This window comes from Salvelinus sp. IW2-2015, linkage group LG17 (assembly GCF_002910315.2).
Source record: "Salvelinus sp. IW2-2015 linkage group LG17, ASM291031v2, whole genome shotgun sequence".
Lineage (NCBI taxonomy): Eukaryota > Metazoa > Chordata > Actinopteri > Salmoniformes > Salmonidae > Salvelinus > Salvelinus sp. IW2-2015.
The window spans coordinates 38,230,968-38,246,997 of record NC_036857.1 but is presented as its reverse complement, the minus strand read 5'-3'; the positions used below and the strand labels follow the sequence as shown (position 1 = coordinate 38,246,997).

Here is a 16,030-nt window from a genome sequence, read left to right as displayed (position 1 = left end):
GAAAGGCCAAAAAAACTATACAGACAATGACTTCATCAAACAACACTGTTTCACGACGCATCAGTGACATGGCAGGAGATGTTTTGAAACAATTACTTCTTCGCATGCAGGCCAGTGAATTCTATGRGTTACAGCTGGATGAGTCAACAGATGTGGCGGGCCTGGCACAGCTCCTGGTATATATCCATTATGTTTATGGMGGTCAATTAAGGAAGACATCCTCTTTTGCAAACCACTGGAAACCAGGACAACAGGAGAGGAAATTTTTAAAGTACTGGACAGCTTTGTGACATCAAATGGACTTTGGTGGTCAAGATGTGTTGGTATCTGTACTGATGGCGCAAAAGCCATGACYGGGAGACAWAGTGGAGTGGTAACTCGTGCAAGCAGTTGCTCCCGACGCCACTTGGGTACACTGCAGCATCCACCGAGAGGCTCTTGCTGCCAAGGCAATGCCTGACAGCTTGAAATACATTTTTGACACTACAGTGAAAATGATTACCTTTATTAAAGCAAGGCCCCTGAACTCTCATCTATTTTCTGGACTATGCAATGATATGTGCAGCGACCATGTAACGCTTTTACAATATACAGAAGTCCGCTGGTATTGGGCAAAMTATTGACACGTTTTTTTTTTTAATTGAGAGACAAGCTTAAAGTTTTCTTTACTGACCATCATTTTCACTTGTCTGACAGCTTGCATGATGACAAGTTTCTCACACGACTGGCCTATCTGGGTGATGCTTTTTCTCACATGAATGATCTGAATCTAGGATCACAGGGACTCTCCACAATTACATTCAATGTGCAGGACAAAATTGAAGCTCTTCTCGGTTTTGTTTTGAGAGCCCATGCTGTTACAATGGAAAGTATAGGGGCATTCTGAAATCTAGCTCTCAGGGTGCAGTCCTATGGCTTCCACTGGGTGTCAGCACTCTATGTTCAAGGTTTCAGGCTTGTTTCTTCCAAAACGAATAAGAATAATGAGTTTTAGTACTGGGGCACACCCTTGGAAATGTGTGTATGCGCGCGCGATGAAGACAAGACGCACCTGCAAATATCGGTTTCCTATTGAACATACTTCTTTCCGAATTAAATATTATAGTTTGATTACATTTTAGAGTATCTGAGGAGTCAATAGAAACATATTTTGACTTGTTTTAACAAATTTTAGCGGTAGATTTTTGGATTCCTTTCTCTGCATGTTGAACGAGTGGATTACTCAAATCGATGGTGCCAACTAAACTGACTTTTTGGGATAGAAAGAAGGATTTTATCTAACGAAACGACATTACATGTTATAGCTGGGACCCTTTGGATGACAAATCAGAGGAAGATTATCAAAAAGTAAGTGAATATTCAATTACTATTTGTGAATTTATGAAACCTGTGCTGGTGGAAAAATATTTTTGATGTGGGGCGCCGTCCTCAAACAATCGCATGGCATGCTTTCGCTGTAATGGCTACTGTAAATCGGACAGTGCAGTTAGATTAACAAGAATTTAAGCTTTCAACCGATATAAGACACTTGTATGTACCTAAATGTTTAATATTCATAATTTTTATGATTATTTATTTGAATTGCCTGCCCTCGAGTTTCACCGGAAGTTGTCCCGCTAGCGGGACGCCTAGCCTTAAAGAGATTTCATAAGCCACTGCCAGATTTCTGGATTGGGCTGGGCTCAGAGTATCCTGCTAGGAAAATCTTGCTGTTAAGACACTGATGCCCTTTGCAACCACGTATCTATGTGAGAATGGATTCTCGGCCCTCACTAGCATGAAAACTAAATACAGGCACAGACTGTGTGTGGGAAAGGATTTAAGACTGAGATTCTCTCCAATACAACCCAACATTGCAGAGTTATGTGCATCCTTTCAAGCATACCATTCTCATTAACCTGTGGTGAGTTATTCACAATTTTTGATTAACAAATAAGGTTTTATATGTAAGATGGTTATATAAAGAGTAAAATTATTGATTATTATTATTTGTGCCCTGGTCCTATAAGAGCTCTTTGTCACTTCCCAAGAGCCGGATTGTGACAAAAGCGCACATCACCAGATTAGTGACCAGAAAGCCCTTGTCTAATTTTCTCGGGTTTTGACTGGCAAAACAGAGTAGCCTACCTATGTTAATATTATCCATATAAAGTAGACTAACCATTTAGCAATCTGCTACAGATGCATCTTTGCCACAGCAATACCCGGGCCTAATTTACAACCGCTGCATAAATTTAACACTAAATACCTGCGTGCGCAGAGATTTCTCAATTTGGCGCAAGACGTACAAACGCATGTTCCCCGTTATAAATCAGACCTGTCCTCTTAACTGTGCACGTGTGAACGAGCATTATAACTCCTCCTGAAAAACTCATACTTGTACCTTTTATGGTGACAATAACGCCCTTATTTGCTGATGTATAGTTTGGAAGTATTGGAATTAGGCCAAGACAGTAGGCTATCTAAAGGAAATAACAATGTCGAATTTGATGAAATGTCTTTGGAGGTGTTGGCAGAATGTTTTCTTTTGCAGTGACATTTGCGGTATCTGACCGTTTCTGAAAGACTAAAACAATTGCAAATTGTTGTGGACCTGTACACAGATCGTTTGAATGTAATAATGTTTTGCGTTCACTTTTCCCCGAATTTAAATATGCTGCACTGCCCACTAATTCAGATTTTTTTTCAAATCTACAGTGGGCCTACTTACTTACAGTGGTAGCCTACACTCTTCAACTCAAAATGTTTTTTTTTTTTTTTAAACGCGCACCCTTTTCGGATGCGTAGAGCAAAAACTTGAAATGATAATAACCTAACTAACAGTCCCAGTTAAATGAGAGATGCGCATGGTAATTTGGTGTATGGCTACTATGGGAATATAAACTCATGGTCAGAAAAGGAGAGGAATTTATTCCGCAATGGTTATGATAGAATACCATTCAAAAGTTTGGGGTGACTTATAAATGTCCTTGTTTTTTGTGAAAACATGCATGAAATTAGTTGCAAAATTATTAGGAAATATAGTCAACACGTTGACAAGGTCATAAATAGTCATTGTGTCCTTCAAACTTTGCTTTCGTCAAAGAATCCTCCATTTGCAGCAATTACAGCCTTGCAGATCCTTGGCATTCTAGTTGTCAATTTGTTGAGGTAATCTGAAGAGATTTCACCCCGTGCTTCCTGAAGCACCTCCCACAAGTTGGATTGGCTTGATGGYCACTTCTTACGTACCATACGGTCAAGCTGCTCCCACAACAGCTCAATAGGGTTGAGATCCGGTGACTGTGCTGGCCACTCCATTATAGACAGAATATCAGCTGACTGCTTCTTTCCTAAATAGTTCTTGCATAGTTTGGAGCTGTGCTCTGGGTCATTGTCCTGTTGTAGGAGGAAATTCGCTCCAATTAAGCGCTGTCCACAGGATATGGCATGGCGTTGCAAAATGGAGTGATAGCCTTCCTTCTTCAAGATCCTTTTTACCCTGTACAAATCTACCACTTTACCACCACCAAAGCACCCCCAGACCATCACATTGCCTCCACCATGCTTCACAGATGGCGTCAAGCACTCCTCCAGCATCTTTTTGTTTTTTCTGCGTCTCATGAATGTTCTTCTTTGTGATCCGAACACCTCAAACTTAGATTCGTCTGTCCATAACACTTTTTTCCAATCTTCCTCTGTCCAGTGTCTGTGTTCTTTTGCCCATCTTAAATATTTTCTTTTTATTGGCCAGTCTGAGATATGGCTTTTTCTTTGCAACTCTGCGTAGAAGGTCAGCATCCCGGGGTCGCCTCTTCACTGTTGACGTTGAGACTGGTGTTTTGCGGGTATTATTTAATGAAGCTGCCAGTTGAGGACTTGTGAGGTGTCTGTTTCTCAAACTAGACACTAATTTACTTGTCCTCTTGTTCAGTTGTGCACCAGGGCCTCCCACTCTTTGTATTCTTGTTAGAACCAGTTTGCGCTGTTCTGTGAAGGAAGTAGTTCGAGATCTTCCGTTTCTTGGCAATTTCTCACATGGAATAGCCTTKATTTCTCAGAACAAGAATAGACTGACTAGTTTCAGAAGAAAGTTATTTGTTTCTGGCCATTTTGAGCCTGTAATCGAACCCACAAATGCTGATGCTCCAGATACTCAACTAGTCTAAAGAAGGCCAGTTTTATTGCTTCTTTAATCAGGACAACAGTTTTTCAGCTATGCTAACATAGTTGCAAAAGTGTTTTCTAATGATCACTTAGCCTTTTAAAATGATACACTTGGATTAGCTAACACAACGTGGCATTGGAACACAGGAGTGTGTAAGGACCAACGCCGTGGATGAGAAACAGGTACTTGGAGTCAACATTTAATAAGGAACAGACATGAAACAACACAGGCACAGTGTCAGCACATGGGCAAAACAACGGCATACGACAATCAATGCAGCAGCGGGGAACAGAGAGGGGGAACTGAAAAATATAGGGGAGGTAATAAACAGGGGATTGAGACCAGGTGAGTCCAATAATACGCTGATGCGCGTGACGGGGAAAGGCAGGTGTGCGTAATGATGGGGAGCCTGGCGCCTTCGAGCGCCAGGGAGGGGGAGCGGGAGCAGGCGTGACAGAGTGATGGTTGCTGATAATGGGCCTCTGTACGCCTATGTAGATATTCCATTAAAAATCATCCGTTTCCAATAGTCATTTACAATATTAACAATGTCTACACGGTATTTCTGATCAATMTGATGTTATTTTAATGGACAACAAAAGGTGCTTTTCTTTCAAAAACAAGAACATTTCTAAGTGACCCCAAACTTTTTGAACGGTAGTGTATGTATTATGTTCATAGATTAAATATTGCCTACGCTAGAAATCACATTACAGTACTCAGACGTAGCCTACATACGTCAATGGAAAAGGTGAACCGTCTGTTCTACCGTAGGATCGGATCGCATAGAGCAAAATAGACTACTTGAAAGACCTTACCTATTTACTACTGTGTAGTGGGTCCAATTAAATGAGAGATGGGACGAATGGTAGTCTATCCAAACCTGTTGTAGGCCTATGGGCTATTTCGTGAGTAGCCTATGTAACCATCACAGTCAGAAAGATGAGGAGTTTATTCTGCAATGATCATGGACATGAAATAAATAGTAGGAAATATATTCCTATTTCAAATGATTTTAGAATTCAAAAGAATGTACTAATGGCAAATGATTGCACCTTGTTATTACATTTAGCTAGACCTACCTTTTTTTGTGTTGTTGTTATGAATAAGAGTGTCATCATATATTCCTAATTTGCAAAAGGCTACTAGGACACTTTTTATGCRTTGCAATGCAAGACTTCAACCACTAGAAACTGTGAGTACGCATGGTCTAGAAACTGTGAGTACGCATGGTCTAGAAACTGTGAGTACGCATGGTCTAAGCAGTATAAGCACTTCCCCACTTTAAGTTCAGTRTTTATAAATGCCAACTTTTGCGTGAAAATTGGTTCACGCATGTTTTGGGGKATATTTTGTTCATTTGCAAAGTTTAGAAATGAGGACCCTGGTGATTTCATTGATAATTTACATATTTTGGGTGGGTTATATAGGCCTACGTCAGTGGTGGTACTGGCTATATGTCTACAAGATGGCTGTAACATCGCACCACCTTCAATACTTATGGGATGAAGATGTAACATACTCTGGCGAATTAATTGCYATATTTGTGAGGAAGAAAAAGGCTACAGACAGAGCGCATGCTTTCCATCCGGTCTTGCAACCTCCGCTGCACAGGCCCACAGGTAGGCCATAGGATCCTGCTTGCTCTGAACTCCAAGGTGACAATGTGACATCACATCCCTAGTTGATATTGACTGCTAACATGAATGACTTTCAGCTCAAAATCCAGGTGTAAAACGCAGTTTATTTTTCTGTATCTTGCGTTTTGTAGATGCTTGATCGTTTATTGCTGTCAGGATAGGCTGCGTTCGCGCAGCGATTCTGCTCGGGTGTTCGCCCTCTGCGCGCGTGCATGTGCMTGCATGGGGGCCGCAAGCTCAAAAAGTGTGAAAACCACTGAGCTAATGACCAGATTGCTGATTTGATGTACAGTTATAGGATCAGATGCAGCGCAAACATCAAATTGTAGGGAGACAGGATTACCATAATAATAAATATGTAGCTTCAAAAATTGTTTGGTGATCAAGAATATGAACCGTTTACTTTGCAAGCTCACCAGCAATTGGACAAAACCCTAACCCTAACACAGGCCTACCGGTCTTTTGGTATGTTAAAATTGCMTGAAATTACTCATTTAATTATGAAGCTTGAATTTTGAATTTGTTATTAAAATGAATTATTACATAATCAAAATGTGTTTTAGACAAAATAATGAAAAAGGCTGTGTCTGGTAGCCTCTATAAATAGACAAAGATTTGTATTTGAAGAAGTCATTGCCTGTAGCCTATATATTTGTTTTACTTGACTTGAGACTTGACTTGAAAAAACTTGTCACTCGACTCGACTTGCTCWTAGAATGCACGACTTGGACTTGACTCAAGACTAGACCGGTTGTAAATTGGACTTGGACCCTGTGACTTGAGACTTGCTCTATTCTTTCTTGTAATCTGGCAACATAATACTAATAAAATCAAGAGACTCAAGCATGTCTGTTTGCCTTTCGCATCCTATGGCCTCTTTGCACGCAGCCCTAAAAAACAAACCTGGACCGATTATGACTGTATCAACGTTCAAGGGAGGAAGGCAGGCTGTCACACAGACCGATTTAACCCTTTCCTGGTGTTGGCCATTTGGTGCAACACTCCGCATTGAAGYAAACAGTTATTCAAATGAAACATTTACGAGATAGTATCAACACATCTAAAATACACGTAGAATTAAGCTGCCACGTTTGTTCTATTTATTTCCTGTCGACTGGACAAGCCAAATACAGAGGAAACAATGCATATATGTGATGAATTAAAAGTGAGTAAAAACGTTGAAAGAAATGGACAAGTGAAAAACAATATTCAATTGATATCTTTATTTGTTTTGACAGAAAGACAATAGAAACATACTAATTGCAACAATAATATAAAAAGGTTTGCAGCACCACAGTGCAGTACTTCCATTCCAAACAAATATGATCTTAGTGGTTCTGATTTCTATTAACACCTATGTACAGCCTTCGACATTTTGTAGGCTACAAATCGATATAAATTATGACCTGAGTTTCTGACGTGCGCACTGCAAACCCATAACCATGGCTAACCAATGGCATAACCATGGCTCAACTGCACCGTTTTTTTCATGATTGAGTTTTGGATCTTGTTAAAATATGATTTTGCATAGTCATTTACAAAAAGAAAAATAGAAATACAATGGAAGTGATAAATAATTTAAAACCACGCCAGACTTCCTTTAAATAGGCTACAAGTGATTCGACATCTCTTATGTGCTTGTGAATTTGAGACTGAGTTTTGAAATATTCCCATGGTAGGTAGCCTACAGTAAAAATGGTTTACCCAACGTTTCAGGGAAATACCTACTGCGCTCAACATTATCCAAAATAACCAAGGTTTCACCTTTGTCAGGTCTACGTCCAAAACTTTTAGAGCTCTATAAAGTTCCGTTGATTTGAAAGGGCCTCGTATTAAAACTCTATAGTCTTTGTTAATAAGCAGCCCCAACGCTTTGCTGTGGTACTACTGGGTGGTGCACTGCGCCCGGGTGCTGTAGATGCGATCCCTGTTGGTACCAGTGGTTGTTATAATCCTCCAGGTAGGGGGGCGACGAGCTGAGGGGTGGCTGCGGGATTTGGGGCCTGCTGGGCGGGGTAGTGAGAGAGTTATTGTCCCAGACCGTCGGGGATGGCGGGGAGTTGCACGCCATGGAGTCGCTGGCGTTTGGGCTGTGGTCGAGMGGAACCTCTCCGTTCTTGTAGAGCTTCTTGAATTTGGACCTCCGGTTTTGGAACCAAATCTTGACCTGTTAGGGAAAAGATGAACGTTGTTAGTCTAAATGTCATGTCAAAAGAGGAAAATATAAATTTCAACAAAACATCAGCATTTTAAATAGTCAATTAATCACGGTGGCTGACATCAGTAGGCCTCGGTCTAAATGTAAAGCTAGGCCTATAGGCCTACATTATAAGGACATCTGGCCAAGAGCACACATWAAAAAAAAATGTGTACACAAATGTACACAAATGTGGCCAATATTCAAATGCAATAACCAATGCTTTTTGACAATACAAACATTTGTCAATGAAAAATAGCCTATAGGCTTCCGATGATTAATTTGGCGAGGTATGCCAGATATGAGACATTTCACTATTTGAGGACAACCTACACAAGTCAAAGCAAGTTGTTATGAGTTAAGGGTGACTGCACTTACAATGTGTGTAATCGTCATGATAGTTACCTGTGTCTGCGTCAGTCCCATTTGAGCAGCAAGTTCGGCTCTCTCGGGGAGGGCGAGGTACTGCGCTTTCTGAAAACGCCTCTGCAACGCTGCTAGTTGGTAGCTGGAGTAAATTGTTCTCGGCTTGCGGATTTTCTTTGGTTTTCCATTCACCATTCGAACTTCAGGCTCGGGTTCTTCTTTCACTGTAAAGAAAGAAGCAACAATTGTTTCATTAGTTCTCAGTATCAGGTATGAAAAACATTTAAACAATGCCAAAACAATGTAATAATAATAATGATAATAAGTCATCATCATGATAAACTTCATGTTATTTTGTGTTAATTAATATATCATTACTATAATCTTTATTACATTGTTATAGGCTAGTTGAAGTTGCAATAGCAATGTTTTCATGAGTGGTGCAACGCTCAAATAAATGGAAAAAAAGTCTTGATCGTGCTCAACCTGCAATAATATCCTCAATAATCGGTCAGTGTTTTGTATAATAACCCTACARATCTGCCCAGTGATTCGCAGACAGTTGCTATCAGTGCAATTACTAACCATAATCGTTTTACGACTACCTGTTAATAGCMGTCTATTCTTCATCAAAAGCCATCAATTAGCAGCATGGTTCCAACTTCCGTATTGTAGTTTTACTAGTAACTTGTAATAAATCCCACCTTTACAAAATACTAATTTAACAATTTAAATGAATGTCTGAAACCCAAATATGACTTTTCACCCGTACAATGTTTTTGCTATCTCTGCTATCTCATTCTATTTCTGTCAGCTGTAATAGTCAACCAGTATAGATTACACCAACGCAAATGCTTCTCAATTGAGCGGGCCTATATAKCATAAAACTACCCAAGACACTACCCTAATGTTTTTCCAGAGTATGCATGCATTCTTCTCTCTCTCTTTTACGCATACAACGAAACAGGCAAAATATAACACAGGAATAATTCAAATACGTTGAAGTATTTACCTGAGCTTTGAGGTGAAGCCTGCAGATGGTCTCTGTTGTAATGTCCATATTGTCTGTAGGAATTTGTGTAAGGGTATTCAGACTTGGTGGGATAAACTCCTGCACCACCCATTCCATTCAGGTTAAATTGGTGATGGTAGGCATTCATTTGTTGCCCGTAGGTTTGACTCTGGTAATATTCGTGGTGGCTGTGAGCCGTCTGTCCGCTGTAGTAGCCCATGTCCGTGACTGAGGACTCCGGGAGAGTCGGAGAGTCCTTGGAGCTCGGATGGCAACTCATAGATCCGGGGAGATCGGTCAAAATGCTCGCTACCTTCTTCTCATAAGTCTGTCCGCTCATCATGGGTCGCAGCCCTCCAAAGAAAATAAAGTCCACGATAATTCGTAAACACAGGACGTTTGTGCAATAGTGTTCAAAGAAATCGCAGTGAATAGATGTAGTCAGTCGTGCCCTGAACGCTAGTCCTTGGAGAGCAAGTCCTTCTCAAACTCTCCTAGCTGTAGTAACTCGATTGTGGCACCAATCTACACCAGTGAAACTGAATTATAGAGTGCTGGGATGGATGCTGCGTTCTCATTGGCTCCAGTCAATCCTTTTTTATCTCTCCCTCTTGCCCTCAAGGCGAAATGGTGGCGCTCAATAAATCCTACCCTTGGACTAAATTGCCAAACACACATGTCTTTTGGCGCTTCAGGTTTGTCTTTTCAACCTGGACCCAGGGGTAGATGTAACATAGCAAATGTAAATCCACAACACTCCAATTAGTATGATTTGTTACCTTTCATATGTTAGCTATGTGGCTAATGTTAGCTAGGCTAGGGGTTGGGGTTAGGAGTTAGGTTAAAGAGTGAAGGTTAGTGTTAGGTGAAGGATATGCTAACATGCTAAATAGTTGAAAAGTCGCTCAAAAGTAGTAAGTAGTTGCATGCTAAGATGCTAATTAGCTCAAATTCAAAAGTTGTCCGTGATGAGATTTGAACACACAACCTTTTGGATGTCAGATCTTTGAGTTACATGCCCACCCATACTTTTGTTTTTGCCTTAAGTAACCTATTGTCATATGTAACCTTARCAAACGTAACATATCATACTAATTTGAATGTCCTGGATTTACGTTGACTATTTTATGTCTAGTCTATGAGACTAGGCTGGTCTTTTAAAGACAATTTAGAGTTATTTAGCTGTTGACAGCYTCACTCAAAAGCATATAACTACAAACAAACGTTGCATGGATTCTCTGTGCTTTGTTTGAAAATGGAGCTGAGTACTGACACTCTTACGGCCTACTACTTATCCRACTGTAGCCAGAACGTCTGTCTCATTCCTTGTCCTTATTCTTGAGAAGAGTTAAGGCTACTTATTCAAAGCCGCCAAACTGTGCCCTTAGCCTATTCATTCTAATTCATCAACATTCAGAAGTGTCCTAGGACAGTGAGCTTGGGGTGAAAGAGATCGAAATGATAAGAAAACCATTCCACTGAATGCCTTGGGGTGAATTATTTTCTTTTGTATGTGTGTGTGTGTGTGTGTGTGTGTGTGTGTGTTTTCCAAAATCTATTTAAAACAAACAAACAAACAAAAACTGTCAGGCCTACTGTAATTGTCATGCTTAATGAAAGGAGTGCTCATTGATTCGGTCTCAAAAATGATGTGAAGTAGGTGTATGAAGTATAACACTACATCCAGGTTCTGTAGAGTTTATTTTTTGGTGATATTGTCATCATCCGTGGTCATTCTGTGAAAGCTATAGGCTACCCCAAGGTGTTAGTAATTTTGAAAAGCAATTATATTCTATGCCATTTTTTTTATATAACAAAAAAACACATAGAGTGCATGTTCACTTCTGCTCTTGCAAGTCATATAAGAGTGAAAGGTATAGAAAAGGTCTTAGTTTCTGTTTGTTAATTATTATATATATATATTTTTTTTACATAAAGTTACACTGCTCCGTAGTGTTTGGTTTTATGATTGTGGTAAAAGTTGAGGTGCTGACATAAAAACACTTATTTTACCAGACTATAGTTACACCATTCACCTCGATGCATTAATACTTCTTTCGGTGTTACTCACATAAGATATGTAAAAAAAAAAAAAAATGATGTTACTCAGGCAGTCCAGTCCAAGCCGAACATTTTCCTCGAATGAATTCCTCCAAGTACAGTATTATATTGCATTTTCAGTACAACACATTGAACCACACCAGTTAAAGAATGAGGTTATACTACCCCCTTGTGGTGTATTCGTGAAGGTTCAGCAGTAGATGTAAACTGTAGTAACTGGGGGGAGTAATTCATTCGTTTATAAAGCGACATCTGGGAAACTCGTCACCAGAGAAGTATACATTGTGTAACTTGACTTTGACTTCGTTAATTCTTGCTCACCATTTACAGAAAAATGTATATAAAATAAAAAAAAATGCATAGAAAATAGCATAAAAAAAACTAAATAAAAAAAACACAATACATGGTATGAATAGAATACAGGACACTTAGACACATATATCAGGACATTCTTTTCATGATGGAAAAAGGAATTGTTAAAAATGTATTGTTAAAAGAGATCCCATTATAAACATTCAAATGATAGAGTTATTGTACCGTCTGCCAGCAGTAGAGCGCCGTTTCTCAGGCTGTACGTATGGCCAGGATTACACAACAGTTTGTGGCCGTTTCTCAGGCTGTACGTATGGCCAGGATTACACAACAGTTTGTGGCTGTTTCTCAGGCTGTACGTATGGCCAGGATTACACAACAGTTTGTGGCTGTTTCTCAGGCTGTACGTACGGCCAGGATTACACAACAGTTTGTGGCGTGTCTTCAGGCGGTTCGTACGGCAGGATTTACACAACGTATGTGGCCCATTTCTCAGCGGTACGTACGGCCAGGATTACACAACAGTTTGTGGCTGTTTCTCAGGCGGTACGTACGGCCAGGATTACACAACAGTTTGTGGCTGTTTCTCAGGCGGTACGTACGGCCAGGATTACACAACAGTTTGTGGCCGTTTCTCAGGCGGTACGTACGGCCAGGATTACACAACAGTTTGTGGCTGTTTCTCAGGCGGTACATACGGCCAGGATTACACAACAGTTTGTGGCTGTTTCTCAGGAGCCTAGTGGTGCAATCACCTTTTTTTTGTAGGGAGCAGGTTGTGCAGTGGGTGTTCAAGAGTGTGTCTGTCTTTCACCAGATACATTGCAGCCTGCTCTCACCTTGACTTTCGGATGTGTGACTGCAATTTTGCAATAGAATGACACCACATACTTTATTGGGGTGAAGGAAATGAATATATTTGTCCATTATGAGAAGTAGGCCTAAAGATAATMACTTCTTAAGTCCTCTTCGTCCCACAGCTTGTGCCCCATGAGAGACCCATCTCTTTTTTGGCCTGCCTTGCTTGCGCTTTCCAATTGGTGTCAATCTGGGCCCAGTTTTTCAAACTTTTCTGACTGGATTTCTGCAATCAGATTGCATTAAGGCCTAGATTCAATCAGTGTTGCAGACGATGAACACTAGAGCGAGATTTAAGTTGAAAGGTTATGTTCCTGCGTTCGCAGAAACTGCATTCACGGTAATTACCGCACATGTCGGCTCAATCGTAAATTACCTTCACATTCAAATCAAGCTATAAAACGTGGATCTTCCGCGATACGGATTGAATCTAGCCCTAAATGTTACAACTGGGTATTTATTAACTGAAACATTTGATTCTGATCCTCAGGATAGGGATCGGATTTGGTAATCCAATCTGACCTGTACAGTTTTTTTAATCGCTTTGGTACTTTTTTCACAAGTATAGTGCTGAATTTTCTGAACTCTTAGCACGAAACTCAAAACTGGTAACACTTGCAACACAGATAGTCTTACATTCAATACCTTTCATTGTGAATTCATTTTGTTTGCAAACATCTTTCACCACACAACCACTGATCCAAAATATAAGTTTACTGTGAAATATAATAAGTACTTTGGTTTAAACACAACAAAATTACATCTTCTCAATTTAGTTATTTTAACAAAAAGTTAATCCAATAGCAAAACATGTTTAAAAATTTCCCTTTGACTGTAGTATGTTACAGTATTGTAAATTACACTSTTTTCACATTAGGCAATACATGTGCATAACCCATTAAAGAGCTAAAGACTAGAGCATTGRAGTAGTCTAATCRTGAAGTGACAAAAGCWTGGATTAGGTTTTTAGCAATGTTACGAAGACAGAAAGAAGCTGCTCTTGAAATATTTTTCATATGTTAGTCAAAAGAGAGATCAGGGTCCAGAGGAACGCCGAGGTCCTTCAGTTTTAATTGAGACGACTGTACAACCGTCGAGATTATTTGTCAGATCAAATAGCAGATATCTTTGTTTTTTGGGACCTAGAACGAGCCTCTCTGTTTTGTCCGAATTTAAAAGTAAACAATTTGCCGACATCCACCTCCTTATGTCTGAAACTCAGACATCCAGGGTAAGTGATTTTGAGGCTTCATCATGTTTCATTGAAGTTGCAATCGAAAGGTTGCAAGATGGAATCCCCGAGCTGACAAGGTAAAAATCTGCCGTTCTGCCRCTGAACAAGGCAGTTGATCCACTGTTCCTAGGCCGTCATTGAAAATAAGAATTTGTTCTTAACTGACTTGCCTAGTTAAATAAAGTTTTTTTTTTTTTTAAATGCACAGCTGTGAAAAGTTGACATTGTGTTTCCGAATGACATCCCCAAGAGGAATAATATATAGTGAAAACAATAGTGGTTCTAAAACAGAACCTTGAGGAACACCGAAATGTACCATTTWTTTTTCAGAGGACAAACCATCCAGGGTCCAGTAGGCAGCTGGAAGGTTTAGAGGCCATTCTTATTTTAYTGAATGTCTCGAGAGATACAGGATTAAAAAACTAGACTGTATCCATTGATCCGAGGTCCTGGCAGTTCTGTGRAGACTCAGGACAACTGAGTTTTGGAGAAATATGCATATTCAAAAGAGGAGTCCATAATTTGCTTTCTAATGATCATGATCTTTTCGTCGAAGAAGTTCATGAATTCATCTCTGCTGAAGTGAATGCCATCCTCACGTGGGGAATMGTACCTTTTTGTGCATTKATTTTGTTTGTAGACATCTTTCACCACACAACCACACTGTTTTCACATTAGGCAGTACACTTGCACTACCCATTAAAATTGACTGAACATCAAATTCCCATCCCATGTATGATCAAATGTGAGATCATTGAATTTAAAAAACAACAACATTTATTTAATCTTTATTTAACTAGGCAAGTCAGTTAAGAACAAATTCTTATTTACCATGACGGCCTACACACAAAATGTGCTTAGAGTTTGAAGACATATTTCACAATGTAATCAAATGAAAGAAACATGTTTAGCAGGCACTAGTTCGCATCAAGCCTGTCTTGAGCATTTGGCCATAGGTTCTCATCAAAATCGCAGCAAATATCCTCATTGTTCATACAGCTGGGGAAAAACCTTTTGGCATGGCAAATCCAACCTGACATAGTTCTGAATTGAAATCWTTGCATGTCTTGTCCTTGGCCTGAAGYAGGGTGGTACGCTCATYGGGATGGCAATTATACACATTTCATCTGTATTGTAATCGTGTATTGTATTTTACAGTATTGCATTGTACTTATGTATTGTAGAGTTAATCTACGTGGCTCAGTTAATAAGRGCATGGCACTAGCAACACCAGAGTTCTGGGTTTGATTCCCACTGGGGTCACACAATAAAATGTATGGGCTGTTGTCACTTTGGATAAAAGTATCTGCTACATAAATGGCATATATAACAGTATTGTAGTACTGTATTGGCTTATGCAATTTTAGTATAAGCAAAAAGACCCCAGAAACTTCATTTTGTATACATGTTTACTGTATAGGGGATGCATTTCTTTCTTAATSYACTTTCTGGATTATTTGCATATTGTATCGATATTATACTTGTGCACTGTAGTAGCAGTAGAACAATGCATTTCACTGCACCTGCTGCAACATCTGCCTGAGTTGTGAAAATGTACCACATGCTTSTGAAAATGGCACCAAAGTAATAAAAAAAACTGCAAACAGGATTAAATGTTGTTTTTCAATATTTCAGAACTCAATGGAACTGATTACCATAGTTTTGATGCCGCAAATCAGGATAATCTTGATCCCACTGGAAGGGTGGATTCAGGGGGTTATACTGTATCACTAACCCGAGAAATGTCAATGTAACTAAGATGGGGAGGTTTAAAAAACATCGTGTTATATTGACTGCAGTGTAGGTATGGGGTCAGTTYTTATATTGAGAAGTGTCAAATAAAAGTATGTAATAACTTCTAAGTGATATTCAGTCTATTTTTTATCTTAGTTTTAATTCATGTAGTTTACTCATCTTTGTTCAGCTCTGACAGAGTAGACGTAGTAACATGACCTGTCCAGTAGATGGCAAGCTMTAGGCCTATTCAAAGCTCTGAAAATCCAGACTCTGATCTTGATATTGTAATATCTGGATCAGAATGATCCTATCTGATCCTTTATCGAAAACCTGTCTCATAATAATCAGAATCTATCGCACACCCAATCCTAGTCAGAGTCTACAGCACACCAAATAAAGTGTGGAGGCAAAATGCAAAACTGGAGAAACAGGAAAAAATGCACACTTCCAGTCACATGCTGGAAGT

The 16,030-nt window shown here is 39.6% G+C and overlaps 1 protein-coding gene across 1 annotated transcript; it reads right to left on the bottom strand.

The window, feature by feature from the left end:
- Positions 1–7,268: 7,268 nt before the first annotated feature.
- LOC111977228 (homeobox protein Dlx3b-like) lies at positions 7,269–9,880 on the bottom strand. Its single transcript, XM_024006597.2, has 3 exons — positions 9,363–9,880; positions 8,390–8,574; positions 7,269–7,954 (listed from the first exon to the last, which is right to left on the bottom strand). The coding sequence occupies exons 1-3, from the start codon at positions 9,703–9,705 to the stop codon at positions 7,640–7,642; spliced, it is 843 nt and encodes a 280-aa protein (XP_023862365.1). The 5' UTR covers positions 9,706–9,880; the 3' UTR covers positions 7,269–7,639.
- Between the last annotated feature and the right edge of the window lie 6,150 nt (positions 9,881–16,030).